This window comes from Aphelocoma coerulescens, chromosome 13 (genome assembly GCF_041296385.1).
Source record: "Aphelocoma coerulescens isolate FSJ_1873_10779 chromosome 13, UR_Acoe_1.0, whole genome shotgun sequence".
Taxonomy (NCBI): Eukaryota; Metazoa; Chordata; class Aves; order Passeriformes; family Corvidae; genus Aphelocoma; species Aphelocoma coerulescens.
Window position 1 is genome coordinate 18,055,682 of NC_091027.1, and position 24,057 is coordinate 18,079,738.

Genomic DNA, 24,057 nt, shown 5'->3' on the forward strand with positions numbered 1-24,057 from the left:
TATACCTGCTGGATGGCTACAGGCTTTGAAATGTTTCTGTCTGAATGGTGACAAACATCCCAGTCTTATGTAGGAAGCAGCAGGTCCTTTGATCAGGGAAATGTCTCTTTGAACAGGGAGGGATCAATCCACTTGTTCCTGAGACCAGAGCTTTTTGTCTTTGAGTGCATGTATTTGTTGTACAAAATAATTTCCCTTGTCTTCACTTCCCTTTGGCAGGAGATGCTCCCTGTCTCCTGCATGCTGTTATTCTGTCCCAGGCATCTTTTTAGGTAAAAGGAGAGAGAGAAAGGAAAGGCTGCATAGGGAATCCTCCTCAGGAGGGAGGAGGGTGAGCAGCTGTGGTCTGTCTGTCCATCTGTGAGCAGCTCTGGAGCTGCTCAGCTGCAGCCTTGCTGTCCTGGGCAGGCAGATTTCCCGCATTAACAGAAGAAGTGGTGCCATCAAGAAGTAGCAACCAAATATTGCCTCCTCTCCAACCCAGTGCTGGGCTGGCCATCGAGATGTGCTCGTGGAGAACTGTGACCAAGGAAAACCACTCTGAATTTCCTATCTTTTCTGCATTTAAAACTGAAGCTTAATGTATTTTGGCAGATAGTAGTGATCATAAATTCCTTTTAATACAGTATTTCCACACCACCACAGCCCTGATGTGCAGCGTACCTGGCTGTACTCTGCAGGATGCTTTGATTTCCCTTTGGCAGCCACATTTTTATTCTGTCTGCCCCAATCAGCAACCAATTCCCCTTTCTCCATGGAGCCTTCAGATCCACTCCTGATGAGGAGTTTTAGTGCTCTCCTAGGAACTGGGCTGCGAGGGAGGAAGGAACCAGTGTCTGCTGGGCTCAGGGTTCCACCTCCACTGTAGATCCGAGCCAGCCTGGCAGCCCAGGGACACCTTTGGTGGCTCGGGGTGGCATTTCTGGAGGGTAAAGCAGCACTTTAGGGGCTCCGCTGGAGGGGACGGGGGTCCTCACTGTGTGGGATGAAGGTTTTCTCCCCTTCTCTCAGGCAGGAGCATGTACCTTCAGCTCCCAGTTCCTCCCAAAGCTGGAACTGGGCACATGCTCTGAAATAACGTGACCTTTGTTTGTAGGTCAGGCCGTTCCTGCAGGGTCACACGTGCGGCTGAACCTGCAGACAGGAGAGAGAGAAGCCAAGCTCCCAGACAGCGAAAACGGGGCAAGTGATGCGAGAGGAGAGAGGAGGAGGAAAAGGTACAGACATGCAAGGCATCGGGTTGGCTGGGCTGTGGGCTTCATGCCCTTTATTAGAGGCCAGGTTCTCTGGTGCACTCAATTACTGTCTCTTCCTGAGACTTAATTGCTGGGTTAGGAGCTCAGCAGTGCTGAAAGCAGAGCCCTGTCCTTTGTGTTCCCTTCGGGATGGTGCTGGAAGTGCCCTGAGTGCACATTCAGAGGCACCTTCGTGGCTTCTCATGCCATGACACCGAAACTAAATTGGCAACGTGGCTTCTTTGAATAACATTTAGTCCTTTGAAATATCTGCAGCAACTGGTCTGAAATGGCTTTCTGAGCCCACTCCCTGGGAACAGCCGTGAGGGGCTGAGGGTGGCCTGAGCCAGGTGCTGTGTCCCGGCTGGGAGCAGCCCCAGAGCCTCACCTGCACGCCAGGCACTGCCACAGTCCGCGGAGCTCACACCACCTTCCCTGCACCCCCCTTTTTAAACGTGCTTTAACCGCCAGCTGATGCTGACTTTCGCCTCGGAAGCCTCTGAACAAAGGCTGCTTCAGTTCCTATGGGGAGTTTCTTTCCTGAAGCGCGGGGGTTTCCCACTGCCACCCGGCCCGGGGCTGCTCGGGGAGCGCGGGGCTGCGGGGCGCAGGGGCTGAGCTCGGGGCCCAGTTGGGCCCACAGGCCCCGGCACCAGCACCCCTGCCCCGCACAGCCTGCGCTGCCCCTCCAGGCATCCCCCGAGGGGGCACAGGGGCCAGTGGCTGCTGCCAGCAGCAGGAATCCGGGCGGGGCGACGATCCCCTCACTTGGCTTTTGTCTCTTGGAGAATCCGGGCACAGGGCGATGCAGTGCGGGGGCGGGGGGGGCGGGGGGAGCGAAGCCCGGAGCCTTTGGAGGCTCCAAGCCTCCACCAGCCCCTGCAGCACCCCAGATCTGTTTCCCACATTTCCCAAGGCTGTCATGGCCTTCAGAGCACGAACGGGGATTTTTCCTCCCTGGGGCCCGATGCCGGCTCTCGGCCCAGGAGTCCCGCTGGCTCCAGCAGGAAGGGGGGCAGAAGGTTTCCTGCCTGCTGTGGTGCCATCGCTGCAGGGGCTGCTCCTGTCAGAGCCCCCTCTCTGCTGGTGACAGCTTTGCTCTTGGGGCCACCAGCAGGGCCCAGTGCCGGGAGCGGCGTCAGTGGAACCCCCTGTGCACAGGGACCCCCAGCCCCAGGGCGGCCGTGCCAGCACCCCCAGGGACCTCCAGCCCTGGAAACCTGCAGCAAGTAGAAGCCACAACAATTCTCAAAGGCTGCCGGTGCCCAAAGGAATTGCAAAGAGAAGCGGGCTTTTAAAAATAAACAGTATTTAATAGATCAGCAACAGAACATCCTTGTAACAACAACAATCTATAGAACGTATTTACATGGGAGCCTATAGGGTTAACGATCCTCAAAACGTATTTACATGGGAGCCTATAGGGTTAACAATCTTCAAAACGTATTTACAGAAAACTTCTAACATCTAGAACGTATTTACAGAAAACTTCTAACGTCCAGATCTGTGGCCAGAGTCGTTGTCAGTCGTGGTATAAAGGAAGCAGCAGGGACACTGAGGGCTGTTCTCTGTGCCCTCAGGCTGGCACACACTGGCAGAGCAGGACTCCCCTGAGCACTGAGCCTGGCTGGGGCTGGGAGATGGGCCCCAAGCACTGGGATAGGGCTGGCGTGGTCCAAAGCAAGTGCAGGGTGGGCTGGAGGTGGTGCTTGTCCCCCCTGGGCACTGTGTCCCTGAGCGGGGCCAGCCAGCCCAGCCCCAGCCTGGCGGCAGGGGACCCACTCTGCCTGTGGGCAGTGCATGGTGACCGTCTGCCTGTCCTGCTGCTGGAGGGTGCATCTTCATCCGAGGATCATGGGCTGCTCCTTGTCTTTCTCATTGACCTTCACGTCCTTGGTGTTGTCCTCCTCGTCAACCTCCATGTCCTCGATTTCATCCTCCTCGTCAACCTCCATGTCCTCGATTTCATCCTTCTCGTCAACTTCCATGTCCTCAATTTCATCCTTCTCGTCAACCTCCATGTCCTCGATTTCATCCTTCTCGTCAACCTCCATGTCCTCGATTTCATCCTTCTCGTCAACCTCCATGTCCTCGATTTCATCCTTCTCGTCAACCTCCATGTCTTCGATGTCATCCTCCATATCAACATCCATGTCCTCAACAGATTCTTTCACGTCCACCTCCATCATTTCTTCTGTATCTACCACCATGGCCACTTCCGTGTCCTCTGCGCTGCGTCTGGCACGCTGCATCAGGGAGCACAAGGTCTCAGTGGGGTCCCTGTCCCACACCATCCCCACAGGGCTGCAGTCCACCCACCCGGTCAGGGGGTTTCCACCTCCCTGGAATGGCACTGTACCTTTGCTGGGACAGGAGCGGACATCCTGCTGCAATTGGTGTTTCAGTGCGGGCAGGAGAAATCTAGGCAGCAGGAACAGCTCAGCACTGCTGACGTAGCGAAGAGCAAGTGCCAAGTGACCACTGTCAACGTGGATTGCCCACTGGGTTCGTTTCTAGGGCCTGGATGTTCCATGTGGAACTGTCTGTGATGTCACAGAAGTTTCAGGGCCACTCAACGGTGGGACATGGAGATCATAGAATGATCAAATCCTTGAATGGTTTGGCTTGGAAGGGACCCTAAAGATCATCTGCTTCCAAGCTGAACAACCTCCCACCTGAGCAGGTTGCTGCGGAGCTTGTCCAGCCTGGCCTTGGATGTTCCCAGGGATGGGGCGTCCACAGCCTCTCTGCACAGCCCGTGCCAGGGACCACCACCCTCGTAGTAAAGAACTTCTTCCCATCATCAAATCTATTCCAAGTCTCATTTTTATCCCATTACTCCTTGTCCTGTCACTACAGTTCCTGAGGAAGAGTCGCTCTCCCGCTTCCCTGTAGCCCCCTCACACACTGGGAAGGGGCTCTGAGCTCTCCACACAACCTTCTCTTCTCTGGCCTCAACAGCCCCAACTTGCTCAGCCTTTCCCCACAAGGGAGGTGCTCCAGTGCCCTCAGCAACTTCAGGGCCCCCTCTGGCACTCAGCAGCTTCCCTGGGAACAACAGGGGCATCAGCCATGGGGGTGTCCAACAAGCCATGGAAGGCACTGGCCTTGGGATTGCCTGGGAACTCTGCGCTTGCCACCGTTCTGGAGAGAGGAGGAGGACATGAACAGGAGCAGTGCAGGGAGCCTGAATGCCAAAGAAGGAAAGCTGATGATCCTGGGTGCCTGTGCAGTGTTTGTGGAGGCTTTAATGATGCCCCTGGAATCTCTTCCAGGGCTGTGGGCATGTTTCTGGTGGAGGAAGTCCAGAGGAACATTTCTGATCAGCAGTGTGTAGAAAATGATCTTGGGTAGAGGTTGAATTGTCTCGGGAAGGAGATGGTTGCGTTTCTGGAAAGGGCAGCTGAGCAAAGTGCTGCCAGATCTGGGTGTTCCTGGGGGTGCTGGCACGGCCGCCCCGGGCTGGGGGTCCCTGTGCACAGAGGGCCCCACTGGTGCCAGTCCCAGCACTGGGCCCTGCTGGTGTTGCTGGGCTGGGGCAGAGCAGTGTCCCCAAAGCTGTCACCAGCAGAGGGGGGGTTGGACATGAGTGGCCCCTGCAGCAATGCCACCAAAGCCTGCTCAGTGACTCCTGCTCAGGCCATGGAGATGCTCTTTAGCTTCACAATGCCTCAGCAGCTGCATTTCCTTTTTTTTCTGTGCAAGAGTGATTGTGGCCCAGATAAACACTTCTTGAACCAAGAAGAGAGGTATAAAGATCAACACAACGTGTTTTTTAGCATGTCTGTGTAATTTCTGTGTGGATTTACCCTTGCCCTGACTCTGTGTGCAGTGCTCATCAGACCTTCAGCTGAAATCTCCAGGTTAAAGCTTGTAAGCCCTAGGCAATGATTCAGTGGCACAGGGGTGCTTTCTGTATTGCTACATGAAATTCTGAGGTATCAATTAATCAGCTGCTTTTATTGTGGTAGGACTTGAGATTTTGGGTCAGCAGGCTGATTGCAGAGCCCTTGACTGTCAGGGTGAGCTGTCTGCAAACCCCACGCAGAATACAGCACTCAGACCAATCTTTTCTTGAGCATGGTGGGTTTTTCATTCCTTTCCTCCTGCCCTTGGCCATTGCTCGAATGTCACAGTGAAAACAGAATAGAGGCAGTTGTTCACTCATAACATGTTCTGGTTTGTTTGGTTTCTTCTGCAAGGCTGGGCAAGGTCGACGTCAATGCAAATTCATTCACATCTGAGGAGCTCAAAAAGGCCTTGGCTAAAATGAAGGAAAGTGAGAAGGCCGAAAGGAAGGTGAGTTTCCTGTTTCTAAAGCAATGCACAGTGCAGGGCTGAGAACACACCCTGTTGCACACTGCAGAAATACAGTGGTTAAAATGATTGCTTGGAAAACACCGTGCAAACGAATCTTGTGCTGAATATGGACCTAAAATACCTTTGCTAACCTGTTAGTGATAGTGTTCCCTGGATTTTCTGTAGGAGTCTATGGTTCTGTGAATGGTTTGGGTTGGAAAGGACCTTAAAGCCCACCTCATGCCACTCCCTGCGGTGGGCAGAGACACCTTCCACTATCCCAGGTTGCTCCACGCCCCATCCAACCTGGCCTTGAGCTCTTCCCAGGGCTGGGGCAGCCACAGCTGCTCTGAACAGTGTAATTTATCTGTTCCACTACTGCTCAATTCACAAAAATGTCTGCAGGCCCCAAAGGGGGCTTGATTGCAGCTGATGGTATTTACAAAGGGAGTTACATTCCCTTTCACTGCCCTCCTTGCTTTCTGTTTCCAGCCTCATGCCCTGGATAGAAAAACCCAAATGGCCATGGTGAAGCAGGGGCTGAAGTTTCCTTACACAAGCTCCAAGTTGTCCATTTAGTTACAAACAATCCTCAACCCAAAGTAAATAGGTAGGACGAAGTGTGACTCAGCAGGTGCATCACAGCCTCTTTCCCCTCTCCCCCTCAGCAGCGTTTCCTCAACCCTCTCTCCTCCTGCTGCCCTGGTGTTGGCTCAGTCAAAGGAAAACTGAAAGAGCAGTCAAGGCCCTGAAGTTTTGCTGTCGCAGAAAGGCTTCTTCTCCCCTTATGTGGCAGCAGGGCATGGTTTCGTTTGCTGTGCAATTATTTCCATAGCAGCATTGCAGATTGATTGCAGGGCTGCTGGAAAGGGCTGCTGGAAATGAGGATCATTGAAATGCAAAAATTAGCGATCCTCTATTAGGTGAAAATAAGCCATATTTTAAAATCCCCTGTTAGAATAGCTTTTGTCCCAGCAACTGGGCTAAAAGCAGCTACATCTAATGGACCTAAAGTGTTCCATCTGCAGTCCTTCCTGCAGAGAGCAGATCCATCCTTGAAGGATCCGTGTCAGGGGAAATGGAGTTACAGGGAGCCTGTGTCCCTCTGTGCTGCAGCAAAGGCAGCTCGGGTGCTTGGGGTGGGCGTGGTGCTGGGTGAGGTACCTGTGGTAATTAATGAGTACATGGATGGAGCTTTCACCTCCATTGCTCACACAACAGGTTTTCCCCTGGTTTTTTTTCTCCTGTCCTTGGGGCAGCCCAGCTCCAGCCTGGCCTCTCTGCTTCTTGTGTCCCCTGCAGCAGCAGGCTCTGTCCCCAGTGCCACCAGTGCTGATGTTCCTGCGCCTCTGGGGCTCTCTCAGATCTCTGACAAATCCTTTCCTTCTCATCACATGTTTTGTGTCAGCTCTCTCAGTTCATGGCAGCCCTTGGGATGCTGTTACTGCGAGGGAGATGAGCTGTGCTCAGGACAGGCTGTGTCCTGGACAAGCCTCGTGGCACAGCACTGCAGCTGCCCCCAGCTTATCACTGCTCCTCCTGCTTCCCGTTCTGACACCTTCTGTCCCCACACCTTTCCCTGGGAGATAGAGCCATCCTGGAATGTGTTCAGTGCCTGGAATGGTGAAAACATCTTTGTCTGTGTCCGAGATCTCCTTGGAGTCACTGGGCACTTCAGGCTGGGTGGGATCACCGGAGCTCTCCAGCATCATGTCCATTCCAGGGAGGTTCAGCTGTAAGATCAGGGAGGTGGCTCAGGGCTTTTTGCAGTCAGGTTTTGAGAACATCCACTTGCAGGCAAACAGAGAACCGTAGTGCTGCTGCCTGTGGGCTTGATGTTCAGCTGGAAGGATGTGGGAAATAGAAATGGTGCACAAATGGTGTTTAGACATAGAAATGGTGCACAAATGGTGTCCGGATGTAGAAGTGGTGTACAAGCCCTACTGCTCACTCGTACTGTGGGTATCTCACAAGTAACTGGGTTTCCCAGAAGGACCCTCCAGCCCTGCCCCTGCATCTCTGATGCACAGCAATAAATGCATTGGCACAGACAGCCAGGTTCCCTTTGTAAATTTGGGGTGGCGTTCCTTTCTGTGTCTGTCTTGTCTCTCTTCATCTCCCATCTTCATCTCTGGTTTCCTCCTTATGTTTTCAAGGCCAAAGAGGAAGAGGTGAGGAAGAAGTTCCGGCCCATAGAGCAGCTGAAGGAGGAGTTTGAAAAGCTGAACATGAAGATGGAAACAGATTATGAAATTATGGTTAAATTAATAAGCAAACTCAACAGCTCTGCCTCCACACTGGATGAAAAAGTAGCAGCGCTTTATGATCTCGAATATTATGTTCACCAGGTAACAAGAATGCATCAGTAACTGCCGTGTAAAATCCAGGGGATATGGTGTCGTAAATGGGGTTTTATTTTTCTTATCGGTATCAGGTAATACAAATTGCTTAATTACCATAATCCTGGGACAATACCAGACAGCAGAGGGCTAGTGCAGGCTTATTTTATATCCAGGTTTGAATTAATCACTTGTCATGCCAGGAGCCAGCAGTATCCTAGGGGTTGCCTGATTTGTTGTCTGTTATCAGGCTGGTTTTCTTATCCTCTCTTTTTCCTCTTTCATCTGCTTAATGTTACAAAATGGGGTTTTAGCTGCCATTTTTGGGTAGGTAGAGTGGTGGGTGCTAAGAAAATAATTATTTTCTCACTGCTTCCGTGGAAAGCTGCCATGGTTGAGGGTAGGTGCCCTTACATCAGTTCACAGATAATGTCTTTGTACCAGGGAAGGCGACAGCCACCCCAAACCCCCTCTTTTGTCTTGGTGTGAGTAAGCAGTGGCGTGTAGAGCCTCGCTGTGCTCATTAGCTCTGTGTGAGGGTGAACATATTTCCTGGCATCTCGCTTCCTTGGGTTTGTGCTCACACCTTTCCCCCCTCCCTCTGATCTCTCTTGCTCTGCTTTCAGCTCACACATTCCTAGCTCCCCTTGGATGCAGCTGCAGGCACCAGAGCTCTCCTCCCCTGGGCTTGGTGCCTTCCTCAGTGCCACCCCTGGGAGGGTGTCTGGGCATCCAGCCTCTGCTCTGCCTTGTGGGAAAAGACTTGGCTTCTCCCTCCCCAGTGGCTGGGAGGGTCTGGAGTGCGCTGGGAGAGTTTCCAGTGTCACGTTATCATTTCAGAGGGCAAATGGGACAGCTCTTGGGAGGTGCCAGTGCAAGCCCTTTCACTGGAACGGCACTCGTTAAACCAAAGGTGGTCTTTTGGGGGCAGGTAGCTGAAGTGTTGCTGCTGACAGAGGGAGTCCATGTGCCAGCTGATAGAAGTGTTATTTCCAAGGCTCTTTGTCTTGAATTTCCACTCTAAATCTCTGTTGTGGGCATGCAGAGGCTGCCTTGCTGTTTGTTCTCCCTGCTTTTGTGTCACTGACGGCATCTGTGTGACTCAGAGAATAAGTGTGAACAATGGGCGCCCAAAGAGCTTCATATTTATACTCAGGGCTAATCTTGCCTGATTAAGGGTGCCAGAGCATCAGGCCAGCGTGCTAAAAAGCAATTCCCAAACACCCTGGGATGCTTTGGATTCCAGCATAACGGTCTGGACTATTCCAGCAGAAAATCCCTGCAGCACAGGATGGGGCAAACAATTTCGGAATGGCGAGAGGAGCAGGGGCTGGAGCATCAAAGGGAAGCACATCCAGCATCAAAGGGGTCAGGGAGGGGGAATGGCAGGAGGCTGGCGGGAGCACAGAGGCTCCTTTGTGCGCCGATCACAGCGCTGCTCTGTGCCCGCGCTGTCGGGGCAGATGGCTGGGCAGCACCTTCTCGTCAGGCAGGAAGCTGATAAGAAATATGACTTGTCTCTAAGCCAGCATGGCTTTTCCTCTTCTTTCTTCTTCCAGTCAGTTGAATACGTCCAGAGCATTATCTCTGCTTGGGACTGCCTTTAGCAGCACTGGCTTAATGTAATTACTGAACAGCAGCCAAAGGACGCTTGTGCCGCATAACCCTGGAAGGGCTGAACTGTCAGGACTCCTCTGCAGCGAGTCACAGCCGTGCTGTGCCACGGGAGCAGGGGATCCTTGCAGGTGGAGGTGGCCCAGGCCACATGTGGGACCACTTTGCTGGTCCCACCTTCCCCAGCCTCCCTCAGAGCAGTACCGTGCCATGGCTTTTCACAACTCCTTGGCTCCTGGCCATCGTGCTGCTGCCTCTGGGGCACGGGGTGCCCTGTTGAGTGGAAAATGCCATGCCTTGGGGGGTGTACAAGCAAAGGCTGCTCCCTGCTCTGTGTCCTGGTGGTGAGCACCCTGAAGCAGCGGGGTGTGAGGCAGCTCGTGCCTCGGAGCGCGCCGCGGGGAGCGGAGCGGGAGCCGTGGCCGGTGCCGAGCCCGGGAGATGCTCTCTCCTGCTTCTGAAGAGTCAGCCCAAGGGCTCTGTGTTTGCTCAGCTTTTGGTTGCCAGCTCTGGTTTGCCTCTCCTCAGTCACGATTCAGCTTGGCATGTTCGGGAGCCCGTCTCGGAGATGGAGCAGGAGGGTTTGGCTTACTGGGTTATCTGTAACGCATAAAACCCAAATGCAAATGTGAAGAGGGCAGAGCGTAACTCATAAACAGCATTCACGGTGCTTGCACAGCAGTGTGCGGAGCCAAGACCCGTTCTCAGGCATTGCAGGCTCTTTCTCTCAATTATTTACTCTCCTTATCTTCCTCTCTCCTCTCCTCTGACATGCTACACCGTCTCTCTCTGCTAATTTCCTCTCCATCGCGTACGGTTGACATGCTGCTTTCCCTTGCTCTTGTTTTCTAACATTTTCTCTCTCACCTTCCCTCCCTATTTTCTTTCTCCTCCAATTCAAACCTGCTCCCTGAATAACTGCTGTCATATTTGCTCTTCTCCCATCTCTCTCCTTGCCTGCTTTGCCTGTGTACTTTACTCAAGAGCTCTTTTGATCTTTGGTTTTTCTTCTGTGCCGATTTCAGTGGACTGAAGCGAGGTAGGAGCTGCTGCCTCACAGCATCCGCTGCTCCCCAGAGAGGTTAATACCTTCAAGTTGTTAAGTTTGGGGATTTTGTTGGTTTTAAAACGGTGAGTGAGGGAAGGAGCTCTCACGACAGACTCTGGTTAAAAAAGATAAACACATCTTGAGAAAAAGCTTTACAGCATAATTTATGTTCTGCAGTTGAGGTGTCTCACTGATGCTAGGGTGGCATGAAGGATTCTGGTGCTGCTGAGGTCCCAGCAATGGCTGGTTTTACCACACTGGGTGCTGGATGCAAATTCCTGCCTGTCCATACATTCCCTCTCGTGCAGAAGTCAACGTCCCATTCCAGCACTAAACCAGTTTTTACAGAGGCTGAGTAATAAAAGGACCCACTGGCAGCTGAAATTGGGTTGCTGCATAGATTTCTTTGTAGACAGAGATGGGTCTGCAGAAAAGTGAGCGATCTGGCAGGCCTGGTTTATAGGGACAGTTAAAAGAACAGCATCTGAAAGGATACAAAAGCTGCTGCAAATCCTGAATCAGCCCCAGCAGACCTGCAGAGAGCAGCTTTGCAGAGGGACAGCAAGTGGTGGGTATTGTCCCGTTGGGGAGCAGAGACGAGCTGGAGCTCCCCAGGTCCTGCTTTGGTTGGTGACGACAGACCCGTAGGACACAAAGCTTCTTCCTTCTCCTGGGTACCTGAAATATCTGACTTTGGGCCAGTTTTGATGAAGGTACATGGTTGAGATAAATATAACACCGAGCATGAAGTCATTGACTAGAAGAGTGTCCCACATGCCCTGCATGGCTTGTGGTGTTTGTCCTGTCCCACCCCATTGGGGGGTCGGTCTGCCCTGCTGATAACTCATTTTTATATTCTGTTTCCATCTGCCAACGATTGCTGTTGTCTCCCTGTCTTTCAGAGAGGAGAAATGTCGAATTTCTAAACCTGATTTTTCTGTGCAGGCAGTTCTGAGCATTCATCAGATCCCCTTTTAAACTGAAAAAAAAAATCATTGAATACCAAAATGCATCGATTTGACTTTGGACTGAATTTTGTACTTGAAGTACCTTGTGCTGTTTCTCTAAATTTTGTCTGTGAGCACTCAGAGCCTTTTCTGATCTCCTCTCCAAGAGCAGATGCCCGCTGGGACTGTGCCTGGCTAGCCCCTGATCCAGTTAGAGCCAGAGGCTGATGAATCCCCACTAATGTGTAAACTTTTCTCTACTGGCAGTTAATCCATTATTATTTGCTTAGAAAGGTCATTGTGGGGCTGCTCCATGGGGAAGCTCCTGGCTGACCCCTCCAAGCAAGGACTGGCTTTTTCTTGCCTTGTCCATATGAAGTTGTTGATGGAACTCATGGAGAACTCCCAGAACTGCCCACACTCCTCACTCCGATGCCACCTGTGTACCCTGTTGGTGCTGACAGGCTCCTAAACATCCTTGACTCCTGGTGCTACAATTACAGCATTAATTAATTGCATTTGCAAAGCATGCAATTCCCTGGGTCCCCAGTAAAGGCCTGCTCAGGTGGGAGCGAAGAGCTGGAGTTTTCTGACATCAGCAGATGTACTGAGATTTTGACACCAGCTGCATTACTGAAATATGTGTCGAGTAGTTTTGATAGCTATAATCAAAGTATTGGAGTTTCCAGTGATGCCTTCTGTATGTGACAATATCCTCCCACTGTGCCTGTGCAGCCATGGCATCGCTGCTCGTGGGCAGGGCTCTGCAGAGTTCAGCCAAAGCTGTTCCCTCCGAATTTTTAATTCCGTTTAAAACTCTGTGCTGGTTAGAGCGGGAGGAAGGGGATGCTGTGGGTGTGAAGGGAGGTGCTCTCCAAGGGCTGGGGGTTCGTGCTGACAGGACCTGCTCTCTCCCTGCTGTCCCAGGTGGACAATGCAAAGGATTTCCTGTCCATGGGTGGGCTCCGGCTGGTGATCGAGGGGCTCAACAGCAGCGAGGCCGCGCTGAAGGAACACGCTGCCTTCGTCCTGGGAGCTGCCCTGTCCAGGTGAGACCTGCCCTCAGCTGGGCTCTGTGCCTCTCTTCACTTCTCTTGGTTTATTTCTGATAGCACAGACTGAAAGCTGTGCTGTGACACACCACAGAGTCCACTCCCCCAAAACTGTCTTGTCCCCTGCCTAGCTCTTGCAACACCCATTACCCCTTCTCCTCAGTCTGTCCTCATCTTGCTCATTGGACATATCCAGAAGTAGTTTGGTGTCAAATCTAGGATTGTTTCTTGATTTCCCTGGGTTCCCTGCTTGTACAAAGTCCAAGGGGGGAATAATTCTGCTTCTCTCCCCTTCCCCAGCCCTCTCTGGGGGAAGATGTGAAGGGGGGTGCAGTGACGAGCACCCTAGTGAGCACCTTTGTTCCTCCTCTTCCTTGCTCCTGGGCTGCTCCAGGATGGCAAAATGCTGGTTTGAGCAGCTCCCATGGTCTTTGGAGCAGAGTTTGGGCCCCATAGACATGTGCCTCTGACATCAAAGAGGTGTTGATTAGATGCAGGGTCAGGAATAGGGTCAGCAGCCAGAATCCAGAGGAGACTGGCCTCCAGGATGTTTGAGATTCACGGGTAGGAGCCTGGTCTGCCTCATGCTGGGGCATTGTGTGTAGTGCTACAGGAGGTACCCTGTGGGCTCCATGGGTTTTCTTGGTGCCCCTTTTGGATTTATGGGGTTTGGGACTTTGCAGGGGATGTGTTGTACATTCAGAGGTGCAGAGGCTTTAGAAATGCATTGGATGGACTCAAACTTCAGGATCAGCAGTGCAGAGTGAAAATTGAAGGTCAGGGCTGTTTTATCTGCATATTTCTACACCTAAAAATACAGTCACCTTCTCCAGCATTATAAATTATTTATGGCTTAGTCTAACACATGGTCCACAGACCTGCATTTATTTGGCAATCTTGTGTACAATGCAGTTGGCCCTCAGCATGTGCGAAGTGATGGGGCCTCGTGGATAGGAGCGGGTACCCAGACTGGCACCAGGAAAGGATCCAGCTTCTAGTCTGAAACAGAGCCTGACTTAGTGATGACAGGAGGATACATCAGAAACACAACCTGCTCTTCATATTCTGGTGTATCTTAATCCTTGGAACAATACTGGAGTGGTTTGCTCAGGTTCTTTATGTAGATTCTTAATTATATGTCCCATACAGAGAAGATCATGCAGAGGGTGTGGAAATATTTGCAGGTAACTAGTGAAATGACAGGGGCTGTTAAAGAGCTTCTCACAGATGTACCTGACATGACATGGTCCAGACTCCAAAAATTCACTGTCTCACGGCACATGAGAGTGTAGCAGTGGCCACCAGAGTCATGCTTTTGTGTAGTATTCCTCACTCAAGTGCAAAAACCTTCTTTGGACCTCTCATCTGATATGACAACATTAAACTGCTGCTTTGCAAACTTGTGGGCCTTTTTTCTTTGAAGGACATTCTGGCAGATGGTAATTTGGAGTGCTTTGGGTGATACATTGTCTGAGAGCTCCGTTCCAAAATATGAGGGATATTATGCCTTGGTTTGAGTTTGTTTTTTTTCCCCTTGCTGTGCTTAAGCTTTCTCAGTAGACACCTACATGCCAACTTGTCTGCTGTGTGCTCACTGCTTAATTCGTTTGTTCATACATTTTCTCAGCTTACTCCATGCTCCAGTTAAACTGTCGGGGGCATTTCAGGTACTTCACACAGCGTTTTGTGTTTTTCTGAGGGCTTGTTGTTTATTTCCTTCACTCGTGGTTGTTCCTGGGAGCCTTGGCGAGGTGGTAGGGCTTTCCAGTAAATTCCCAGAGGTGTCACAGCTCGCTGGGCTGCAGGGACATGATCTGCTCTGTGCTTGTGTGCCTGGGGCTGGTGTCAGGTCCTGTGCTGGATGCTGAGCCTGGGAAGAGGCAATGGTCTGCTGCTCACCCAGTGGGTCTGTGGCCACCTCCCAGGTCTCTTCGGCTGGGCTGGCTCAGGCCAGCAGTTTCAAGCCAGGCAAACATTCCCAGAGGGAAATCAGGGCATGGTGATAGCAGCTCCAGAGCCTGGCATGGGAGGTCAGTAACTCCTGGCACAGCTCAGTCTGGAAGAGGGAGTTTGGCTTTGTCTGTCAACGCGTGTTTAACACAGGAGGAAACTGCTGGACACAGAGTGATTCCAGACATGCTTGGGTCACATCCAGAACTTTTCAGCTCTCAAAAATACCCAGATCTTCTCCAGATTTGCATTGTCCTCAACTCCATTCAGGTAGTGAAGCAGGTAAGGGGTGGAGCAAGCAGCTGCAGCACCCAGGTCCTGCCTGCACATGGCCCTGCCAGGACCTGGCCCGGAGCTCTGGCTGTGCTGAAAGCCCATTGGAATAAAAGGGTTTTCCAGGGGATCAGCATCTTGAGCCAGCAGGTCAGGTGGCTGGCCAAGGCTTGAATCAGCAAAGGCAGGAGGAGGAGAAGGCACAACAGGGCCAGCTCAGGATTTCTCCTTCCTGATACTGCTCCTATTTATTTGGCTTAAAGCAGACTTGAAAAGCAGCCATAGCACAGCAGGATTTGGACCTTGGGGCACAAGGTCCTGGGGTGCAGCTGCCAGGATCTGACCTCCTGGCATCCATCTGCCTCTGTGAGCCTCTGCCACAGGAGAGGCAGATTTCTTCACCTGATGGGGAGGAAATCAAGGTTTCATCTCATGTTTCTCTTATATGTCCTTCAGTTCAGGCATTTGGGTTTTAATCGCTGAGTCTGTGACCAAATCAAACATTGTTCCATCTGGTGGAGTTCTCTGAGCAGTGCCCTTATTGCAAGTCTAAAACCTCATCACAGCCTTACTGTTTTTAAGCCTTTAACAAAATGTTTTCCATTCAGCAGTTTGCAAAAGTAAACTTCATTTGAACAATCCTCAAGTGCTCTGATTGCAAATAAAAGTTAAATGCACTAACAAAAATGATTGCTAGGCATGTGGGGTTGTACATTTAGGTATCCATAATTCACTAACAGTATATGCCAATACACGGCATTATCTGGATTTCCAGTGATTGCATTAGCATAAAAGCATGTTAGCATTTATCCTGTGGTACTAACATTTAAATATATATAAGTGTGAAATATTAAGATCCAGCATTTTGGAGGCAAGTGAAACTACTGTCTGTAAAATGTTCCTGCATATTTTGAAGGTACACTCCAGTATGTTCGGATGACAATCAGCATTCGCACCATTGGGTCCAAACATTACAAAAATGTCAATGTTTTATGCAAAGAGGAGCTATATTAAGCTAAAAAAGATTGCTGATGAGAGAAGTGTCTTCTGATGTCCTCTGAGCTATTTACAGGCAGCATCTCCCTTTGTTCGTGGCACAGCCAGGCCTCTGTGCAATCTGCATCTCCATGTTTCACAAGACTGGAAATGTTAGCCAGAAAGGATTATGCTTGTGATTAAAACCTCCATTTTTGAAAACTTTACCTACAGGAAACGTTTTTCCACACCAATAATTCGAACATTTTAGTATTTTGTAATAAAAGGATTTTTGTAATCCGTTTAGAAGGGGAATAATAATTTATGTTGAATGCCTTCTTGAAGCTTTATCCCAAATGCTGCCCGTGCGCTTAGGGGTGAGTTGGAGGTGAGCATGGAGAGAAGTTAAGCTGTGGGACCTTCAAGGCAAAGGGAAGCAGTTTGTGTTTCATGGGGACAAGGCAGAAGGCTCAGAAGGTGAGATTTTGGCCTGGCCAAAGTGGGGAGCTGGGAGGGCCACTTGTGCAGCTGCAGTGAGAGACTCGTGGCACTTTGGCCAGACCTTTAAAACCCCACCCAACCACGTGGCCAGGGACAGTGATGTCCCACTGATGGTCCGAGCTGGCGCTTGCCATATGCCCTAGAAGGGCATGGGACAGGCCCAGCACAGCCTCTGGCCACAAGCCCAGCACTGCTGGGGTCTCACTGTTCCCTTTTGGCCCTGAGTGCTAAAGCACTTGGTAAAGGCTTGGGAGTAAACTCATCACAGGTGATAACTGAAGCATCATCCTGCAGCAGCACACATGAGTTTGCTATGGATTGTCTTGGCTGCTTCCCAGAGATTAAACCCCTTAAAGGATGACCATGTGCACCCTGAATATCCCATTCACCATTATTTGTGTTACCCAGCTCCCAGGCTCGTTCAGAGCTTGCCCCACTTTGGTAAAGCCAGGAGAGGCATAAAACATGTGTTTGCCTCTCAAGAGAAGCCTGAAAGAAGCTCCCTGAGTGATGGGCTCTATTTCCCCTTGTTGTGCTGGGGTGTCTGACAGAGCTCAGCATCGTGGGGTCCACCTGGTTTTGGTTCTACTTTTCCATTGTCTTTTCTGAGGGAGGAGAGATGTGGGAGTTCTGTCTCCTTGCTCTGTCCATCAGTCCCTTGGTGGTGTCCATTCTCCCAGGGCTCATGACTTCCCTGCTCTGTTGGAGAAGCAGCAGCTCCTTCAGGATGCCTCTGTCAAGAGGAAAGAGCTTCCACCAGATTTAAGGGGTTTGAGTTAGGTCCAGCTGTGCACTGAAACTGGTTGGTGCTCACTGGTGTTAAATAACACAGAGGCCCAAGCAATAAACCCAGGAAAAGTAAAATTAAAGACCTTGCTTCGATGCTGTCTTGTAAGGACATAAGAATTTCTGTGTGGAGAAATAAATCTGGTTAGCTTAACAAGCACTGTCCCTACCCATTTATTTCCAATCCATCTTCATCCCTTCCTCCTCCAGCTTCTCCTTTTACATCCTGCAGTATTTGCCCATCTCTTTATCCACTGTGCCTGATTTTTTCAGTGGCCCTGTTTGCCCACACCATGTGTTTGCCATCTCCCAGTTGCAGTAATTCCAGCTCCACTCCTTGACTGCTTATAATTTCTTGCTTTGTAGATTGTCTCCTCTATCTTTATTTGAACTCCTGACTTGTGTGGAGTTATCAGCCTCACTGCACTTAATTTCAAATTAATTTGATTGGGTCACCTCAATTTTTTTTCTGTAATGATAATGAACTCAACCTATTTAGCCTTTCCCCATTATGAATAACCTTAACAAAAACTGCAGTGCAGTATAAATGGGTGTTTCATCATTGTGGTTAATTACACAGAAGAATAAATCCCTAAACATTTTTCAGCCTCTGAAATCTAACAAGAAAGTGTAATTAACATTTAAAGAGTAAACTGCCATCCTTGTGCTCTCGGGAAGACAAGGAGGGAAAAGTCTAGAATCCAAGGTTTGCTCCTGGGTTTTTTGGGAGAAATTTTTGGGGAAATGCTGATGGCTGGAAGTGGCAGAGGGTGGGTCAAGTCCTTGTCTTGTTCCAGATGTGTTTTCCCCAGGTGCCTGCAGCTCTGGAGAGTTGACAAGGTGGGATGGGCATCTTGGCCTCAGCCCAAGGGACTGGTTTTAGGCTGAGGACATTGTCCTTTCTGTAAAACATGGGAATTCTGGAGTGAGTTCTCTGGGTTGGGCTGGTGCTGGGAGGATGCTGTGACTGAAATGGGAGTGTTTGGCCTCACATCACACGTGGGCAGTGAGCTCCCACACGGCTCCCCCAGCTCCACTGGCTTCTCCCAGTTATCCTGGGGCTCAGGTAGGTGAACTTGTCCTCCTGTGCCCTTCACACAGCGATGGGTGCTCCCACAGCCTGCAGGCTCTCATCTGTCCACAGCTGCTGATGTTCTGAGGGCTGTGGGAGGTGTCCTGCCCTGCAAACATAGCCCCACAGAACAGCCAGTGCTGCCCAGGGCTGGGACAGGGGTGGGGAGCACCAGGAAGCTGCTCCAGCAGAGCTTTAGCAGGGAGGGAAAGACGCATCACAGCCAGCTCATGCATTATATAAAACATGTTGTTTCTGTCTCATTGTGTTTAGCAAATGCTCTCTGCTAAAGCCTTTGAGTTATTGTGGTGGTTTCCATTTAAAAGACATGTTCAGGCTGGTTACCTAATCACTTTCTGCCAAAAAAACCAGCCCAAACTTGCTGTTTCCCAGTGTAGACCTGGTTCTGTAGCTGGACACAACATGTTTTCCTCTGTCTCTTCAGCTACTATTAATTCATCCTCCTTGCTCTGTACAGCTCCCTGGCAGGAGGGTGGAGCCAGGCAGGGCTTGGTCTCTTCTCCCAAGCAACGAGCAATAGGACGTGAGGAAACAGTCTCCAGTTCTGCCAGCGGAGGTTTCGATTAGGGACGTGTTTTTCACTGGAAGGGTTGTGAAGCACTGGAGCAGCCCTGGAGGGGTTTGAAAGCTGTGCAGATGTGGCACTTAGGGACATGGTTTAGCAGTGGACACGGTGGTGTGAGATTAATGGTTGGACTTGATGATCTTGGATGTCTTTTCCAGCCTAAATGATTCTGTGATTCTGTGTTTTCTGTTTATCCTTTTTACTACAGCCTGAGCACTCTCTGCTAATGGCTTCACAAGCTTCAAAGATTTCCCTCCCTAACCACCTACATTATTTTCCTGACCTGCTGTGACTTTCCCAGGTCTTGGCGTGTTCTCTGCATTCCCTTCAAACAATAGGTGCAAAACACTCACAGAGAGGAGGCGTCTGCATCTGCTCTTTGATCAGGGTGTGCAGGAGGCTGTGGCAGCCCACTGATGTGTGTTTCAGAAGGGAGGTTGAGAAAGTGCATTGAACAGAACACAGAAGGGAAGAATGGGAGATGAACAATGGGAGTGGGAAATGCAGGATCCACCCTCAGTGAGGACCTGCTCGCAGCAGGGTTTGGGGTGGACAGCACTGACCCTTATGATTGCAGCCATTGTCTGAGCCCCATCTTTTCCTCTGTAGGTCCTGCTGTGTGCACCCTCCTACCCCTTCCTGACCGTGGCTTTTGTTGGATTTTGTTGTGCCAGCAGGCTGTACACAGTGAGCATGCAGAGCCAGCTTTGGGGCTGCATGGCAGCACTGGGCTGTCAGAGGGGTGCTGGGGGCCTGCCCTTGCCTCTCGTGGCCTCTCTTCTGGATTTAGCTGTATTTGCTCCCTCACTCCTCTCCTTGTGCCAAGGAGAGGCCAGCAGAGCTTTCATAGGAGGCAAAATAACACAAACCAGCAACTGCAGGCTCCCCTGGCATCCAGGAATGGCCCTTGACTGTCCTGACTGAAGAGGGACCAAGCCCCGGCAGGGAACTTGTTTCCAGGCTGGCATCTTCCAGCCTACCTGTTCTCTTGATACAGTGCTTTGATAAGCTTTCTCTCATCTGTCTATTCATGTGCTTAAAGATTCATTGAAACAGGTGATTATTCATCCATGAAGACAGTTCCTCAGGCCTTCACCAGATTGCTGCCAACCTCAGCTGCTTCGAGGCTCTCCAGGTGTTTGAACGGGATGATGACAGAAAACAACAGCTTACTGGAAATTATCTCCTTCTGAAGGAACTCGTCATTACTGTTAACTACTTGCTCTTCCCTCAGGTGCAGACATTCTGTTCTTCTTGTGAGCTAGGTTTTGATGTCCCTTTATTTTAGACGATCTTTTTTCCACTTGAAAGGAGATGTCCATCAGAGGCCCTCGGAGCGGCCTGGCGTGTTTTGGAAGGGGATGACTCACTGGCTTGGCTGCCTGAGCAGCCGTGCAGCCCTCTGAGCCCTGCTGCTCAGGGCAGCTGTCTGTGGCCACCCCACATCCCCAGGGAGCTGGGCCAGTGGCAGCCCCCTCCCTGAGGGCAGCTCAGAGTCCCCACTCGAGGTGGAGAAACACCTCGCAGCCGCTTCCCACCGAGTCTCAGCCCCTTGATGCCACTGTGGGAGCCCTGAATAGATAGGAAAACTAATTTGCTGCTCAGAGCATCAATAGATGTACGTCACTTGTCCTTTCTGCTGCATTTAATGAGTTTTTCCAAGGTACTGCAGCCAGTTCCAGAAGGCTGCCATCAAAGGATCTTCGTTTCCATCAGAAGCCTCATGCCCCTCAGCGCTCTGCACTCCTCACGTCTCACATGTCTCTTATGAATTCAACGTGGAGCTCATCTTATAATTCCTTGCAACCATCCTTTCCAGACTTCTCTCCTTTTTTTTCTGAACGCCTTGAAAACAGGGGGTGGGAGAGGGGAAGGGCTCTTCCTGCAGTGAGGTGGTGGTAGCTGGAGCCCAGGCAAAATGTGGGTCATGCTAAACGTCCTGTCACTGCTGCTCTCCACAGTCGTGACTCACTCAGTTATTCCCTCCTGGTGCTTGGCTGTACCTGTTCCCTTCTGTTAATCATCCTGGAGCTGGCTTTGGGCATCCCTGCCTGCGTCAGCCTCGGCTGTCACCATGTGGGACAACATCTCCATGTGGGTGAGGAGGGAGGGGACACGCTGGTGCTGCCAGACTGACAGCCAGGGGATGATGGGCACAGCCCTGCAGTGGCAGTTCCAAGGGACAGGTCATTAATCCTTAGCTGATCTGCTGAGATCAATAATTAGGGCTGTTGCTTTGTATAACCCACCAGATCAACACGGGAATTGCCCTATTGAAGTGGACGTGCAGGCCTGGCTGGCTGGAAAGCCCCCCTGGCTGGATTGCAGAGGAAGGAACACAAAACCCAGGTGCTTAACGGTGTGCTGACATGTAAATGAGGTTTCCCTAAGCCTTGAGCAGCTCAAACCTGCCATACACGATGAACCACAAGGGTTCTTAGGTTTTATCTGTTTCTGTCAGTGCAACAGGGAGAGTTGGAGAAAGTTTCTGGGTTCTGGTCCATGCCTGGTGCAGCAGGGTGGCTGCTGCCGGCATCCCTCTGCTCAGAGGCTGCACATGGGAGCCTGTGTGAGCTCCTCTGCCTGTTCCTCCTCTCCTTGTGGAAGCAGGTTATGTCATATTTCCATACACACTCTGTCATAAAAGCCCCTAAATATGATTTTAGTTTGTTTGCACGTCTTGCAACGAGCAGGAACTCACCTGAGTTGTTTTCCAAATTAATACCCCGCTGCTTTTACTTAACAAGGTCTTTTTCCAAGCTGAGAACAGTAACGACCATGAGATTTCTTTTTTAAAAATGCATTTTCTTCTCAGGTACTTCATATTGAAATCCATCTTAATTTCAGTTCAGCTAGTGTGTGAAAACACATGGTGAGGCATTATTAGTCCCTGAAGGAATAAAGACAGATGGAGCCCAAAATGGAACTGGCTTTATGATTAATTGAAACCTTCAAGAGTGCAGTGGAGTCAGGGCTTGGTCCTACCCTGGCAGCACCTGGGGATCAATTCAGCTGGCATGAAGAGCTCGGGGGGAGACATACAGATGTCACCTGGCAGAGCCAGCCCCGAGCTGTCCCCTCCCGGTGGGACGTGCGGCTGGAGGAGGGCGGGCTTGGCCCAGGTGTGGGTCGGGGTGAGGAGGGGACGGTGGCGTGTCGGGGTCCTTGCGTGGGATGACGTCCCTGGGTAATGAGCTGCTATTTCTGCCTCGAGCCTCCCACAGCTGTGCACGATGGCTCTGGTGTCACTGCACAGAGCTGAGCGGGGAGGAGGGGAACGTTTTGAGGCGTGCTCCAAAAAACTTGGAAACGGGAATGTAGAGGTGTGGCAGTGGCATGGGATTTGGGCTCTGCTCTGAGTTCCTGCTCCATGCATAACCTGCACAGTTTCCTCAGGTTTCCCATCCTTGCCTGTGAGAGGGAAGGGAGTAATGGAGAAATACCAGGTGTCTTATGCATGGTGGCTTCAGAATTAGTGCATATTTCTGGGGTCTGTAGCCACAGACATTTACAGCATTTTCTGCTGGAAAGGAGGAAGAAAAGGTGTTGCAGAAAGGAGAGTTTCCCACTGTGTTTTGGGAGCAAGTCCTCCCTGTGCAAACTGGCTTTATTGCTCATGGTGGTGCTTTCATGGTCAGCAAGTCCTGAGCAGCTCTGGAGCTGGGGAGATGCAGCAAGTGAAGGCAAAGTTGCTTTGCAAAGGCAAATCCAGATCAGCTATGGAGCTGTGTCAGCACATCCACTCGGAGAGGGCAGGAAGGATGGTCAAGGGCAGCAGTGGCAGCCCCAGGAGATTCCCAGTTTCCCACCTGGTGCTCACTGCTGGTCTGGCCTCTGTGCACGGGTTGTGCTGCCGGGGGGCACTTGCCAAAGAGAGGGCTGTGGGTGCCTCCCCCTGAGGCAGCTCAGCGAGAATAATTTAAGGAAGGATTTGGTGTGGGAAGTTGAAGTTGGCTGTGGGGATCATGGTTTAGGGTACAGACGTGGCCGGGGGCCCGTGACTGTGTGTGCTGGGCAGGTGTGTGTGCACTGAACTGGTCTTGCTGGGGCAAACTGGATGACAAGTGGCATCCATGGGTCCCTCGCTGGGAGGAAGGTACAGGGGACACATCTCCCGGGTGCAGCCAGGACAGCCTTTTTACAGGCACCAGCACCCCTTCCTGTGCTGCAGTGGCAGCACTCACAGTTTAGAAGGTGACTGGGACCTTGCTAAATGTCCTGAGGAGTGGGAGCACTGCTGGAAATGAGCTGATCCTGCAGATCTGTGGGGAGCTGAGCTAACTCCTAGAACATGATGCTCAACACCTCACCAGACATCCAGTGTTCACCCACTCCAACAAGTGCAGTTTGATTTTTGTTGTCCCTGAGTCCCCCTAGGATGGCAGTGAGTTTGCTGAGGTGTGTTTTGTACAGGGAGGAAGGCTCTATGGCTGAGCTCTCTCTGCAGGACCTGGCCAGAAGTCATGGAGAGATACTGTAAGGCTGCTGTGGATTTTCTTTTCTTTTCTTTCCCTGGGGACTCTGGGGATTGCAGATCAGCGGATTGTGGATTAGTGGATCAGGAATTAGAAATGCATTTTTCATTCTTATGTTACACACTAATGAACTGACAAATTTAATTTCTTTAAATCCAGCTATTTCAGCTGGAATTGACGAAGTCGTCTTCTGTCTCTTCTGGTACCTCGAGAATGGCTGAATCCTGATCTCTCTGGGGTCACATCATCCACATTCACTTCTTTGTCTTTAGCCTGTGGCTGTTCCAGAAGTGCAGTGTGCTCTCCAGGAAGAGCCCGTCCCTCGTGGGTGGTTGCTGAGTGGAGCAGGGTGTGCGTGCCCGAGTGCTGCCGAGGGCTGCGGCTTTCTGCAGCCACATCTGCCTGTGCCAGGGCAAGGAGGGGAGCTCAGCCCCGGAGAGCTGGGCTGGCACCAGCCTGGGGGCTCCAGCTTGGCTGTCTGAGTCCACTGGTAGTAACTGAGGTGTCTCTTCCAGGCAGGCACCCTGTTAAACCCAGCACCACGGCCCTGCCGAGTGCCTCCACGGCACAGCACAGAGTGTTTGCCCAGCTCCAGCTGTGAGGTGTGCTTGGCTTACATCTAGAATCAGAATATCCTGAGTTTAAGGGACTCACTGGGATCACCCAGTCCAGCTCCTGGCCCTGCACAGACACCCCAGCAACCCCACCCTGTGCACCCCTGGGAGCTCTGGCAGCCTCGGGGCCGTGCCCATTCCCTGGGGAGCCTGGGCAGTGCCCGGCACCCTCTGGGGAAGAACCTTTCCCTGCTCTCCAGCCTGAGCCTGCCCTGGCCCAGCTCCAGCCGCTCCCTGGGTGCTGTCCCTGGCCCAGGAGCAGAGCTCGGAGCTGTCCCTGCGCTGCCCTGG

At 51.4% G+C, this 24,057-nt stretch overlaps 1 protein-coding gene across 2 annotated transcripts in view; it reads left to right on the forward strand.

The window, feature by feature from the left end:
* The window catches only part of SIL1 (SIL1 nucleotide exchange factor), a 113,576-nt gene that overhangs the window by 66,190 nt on the left and 23,329 nt on the right, over positions 1-24,057 (forward strand). For both annotated transcript variants that reach the window (XM_069029036.1, XM_069029037.1), the window contains 4 exons: positions 1,102-1,217; positions 5,438-5,534; positions 7,691-7,882; positions 12,410-12,531. In XM_069029036.1, coding sequence (XP_068885137.1) covers positions 1,102-1,217; positions 5,438-5,534; positions 7,691-7,882; positions 12,410-12,531 — 527 coding nt within the window. The remainder of the gene's footprint in view (positions 1-1,101; positions 1,218-5,437; positions 5,535-7,690; positions 7,883-12,409; positions 12,532-24,057) is intronic.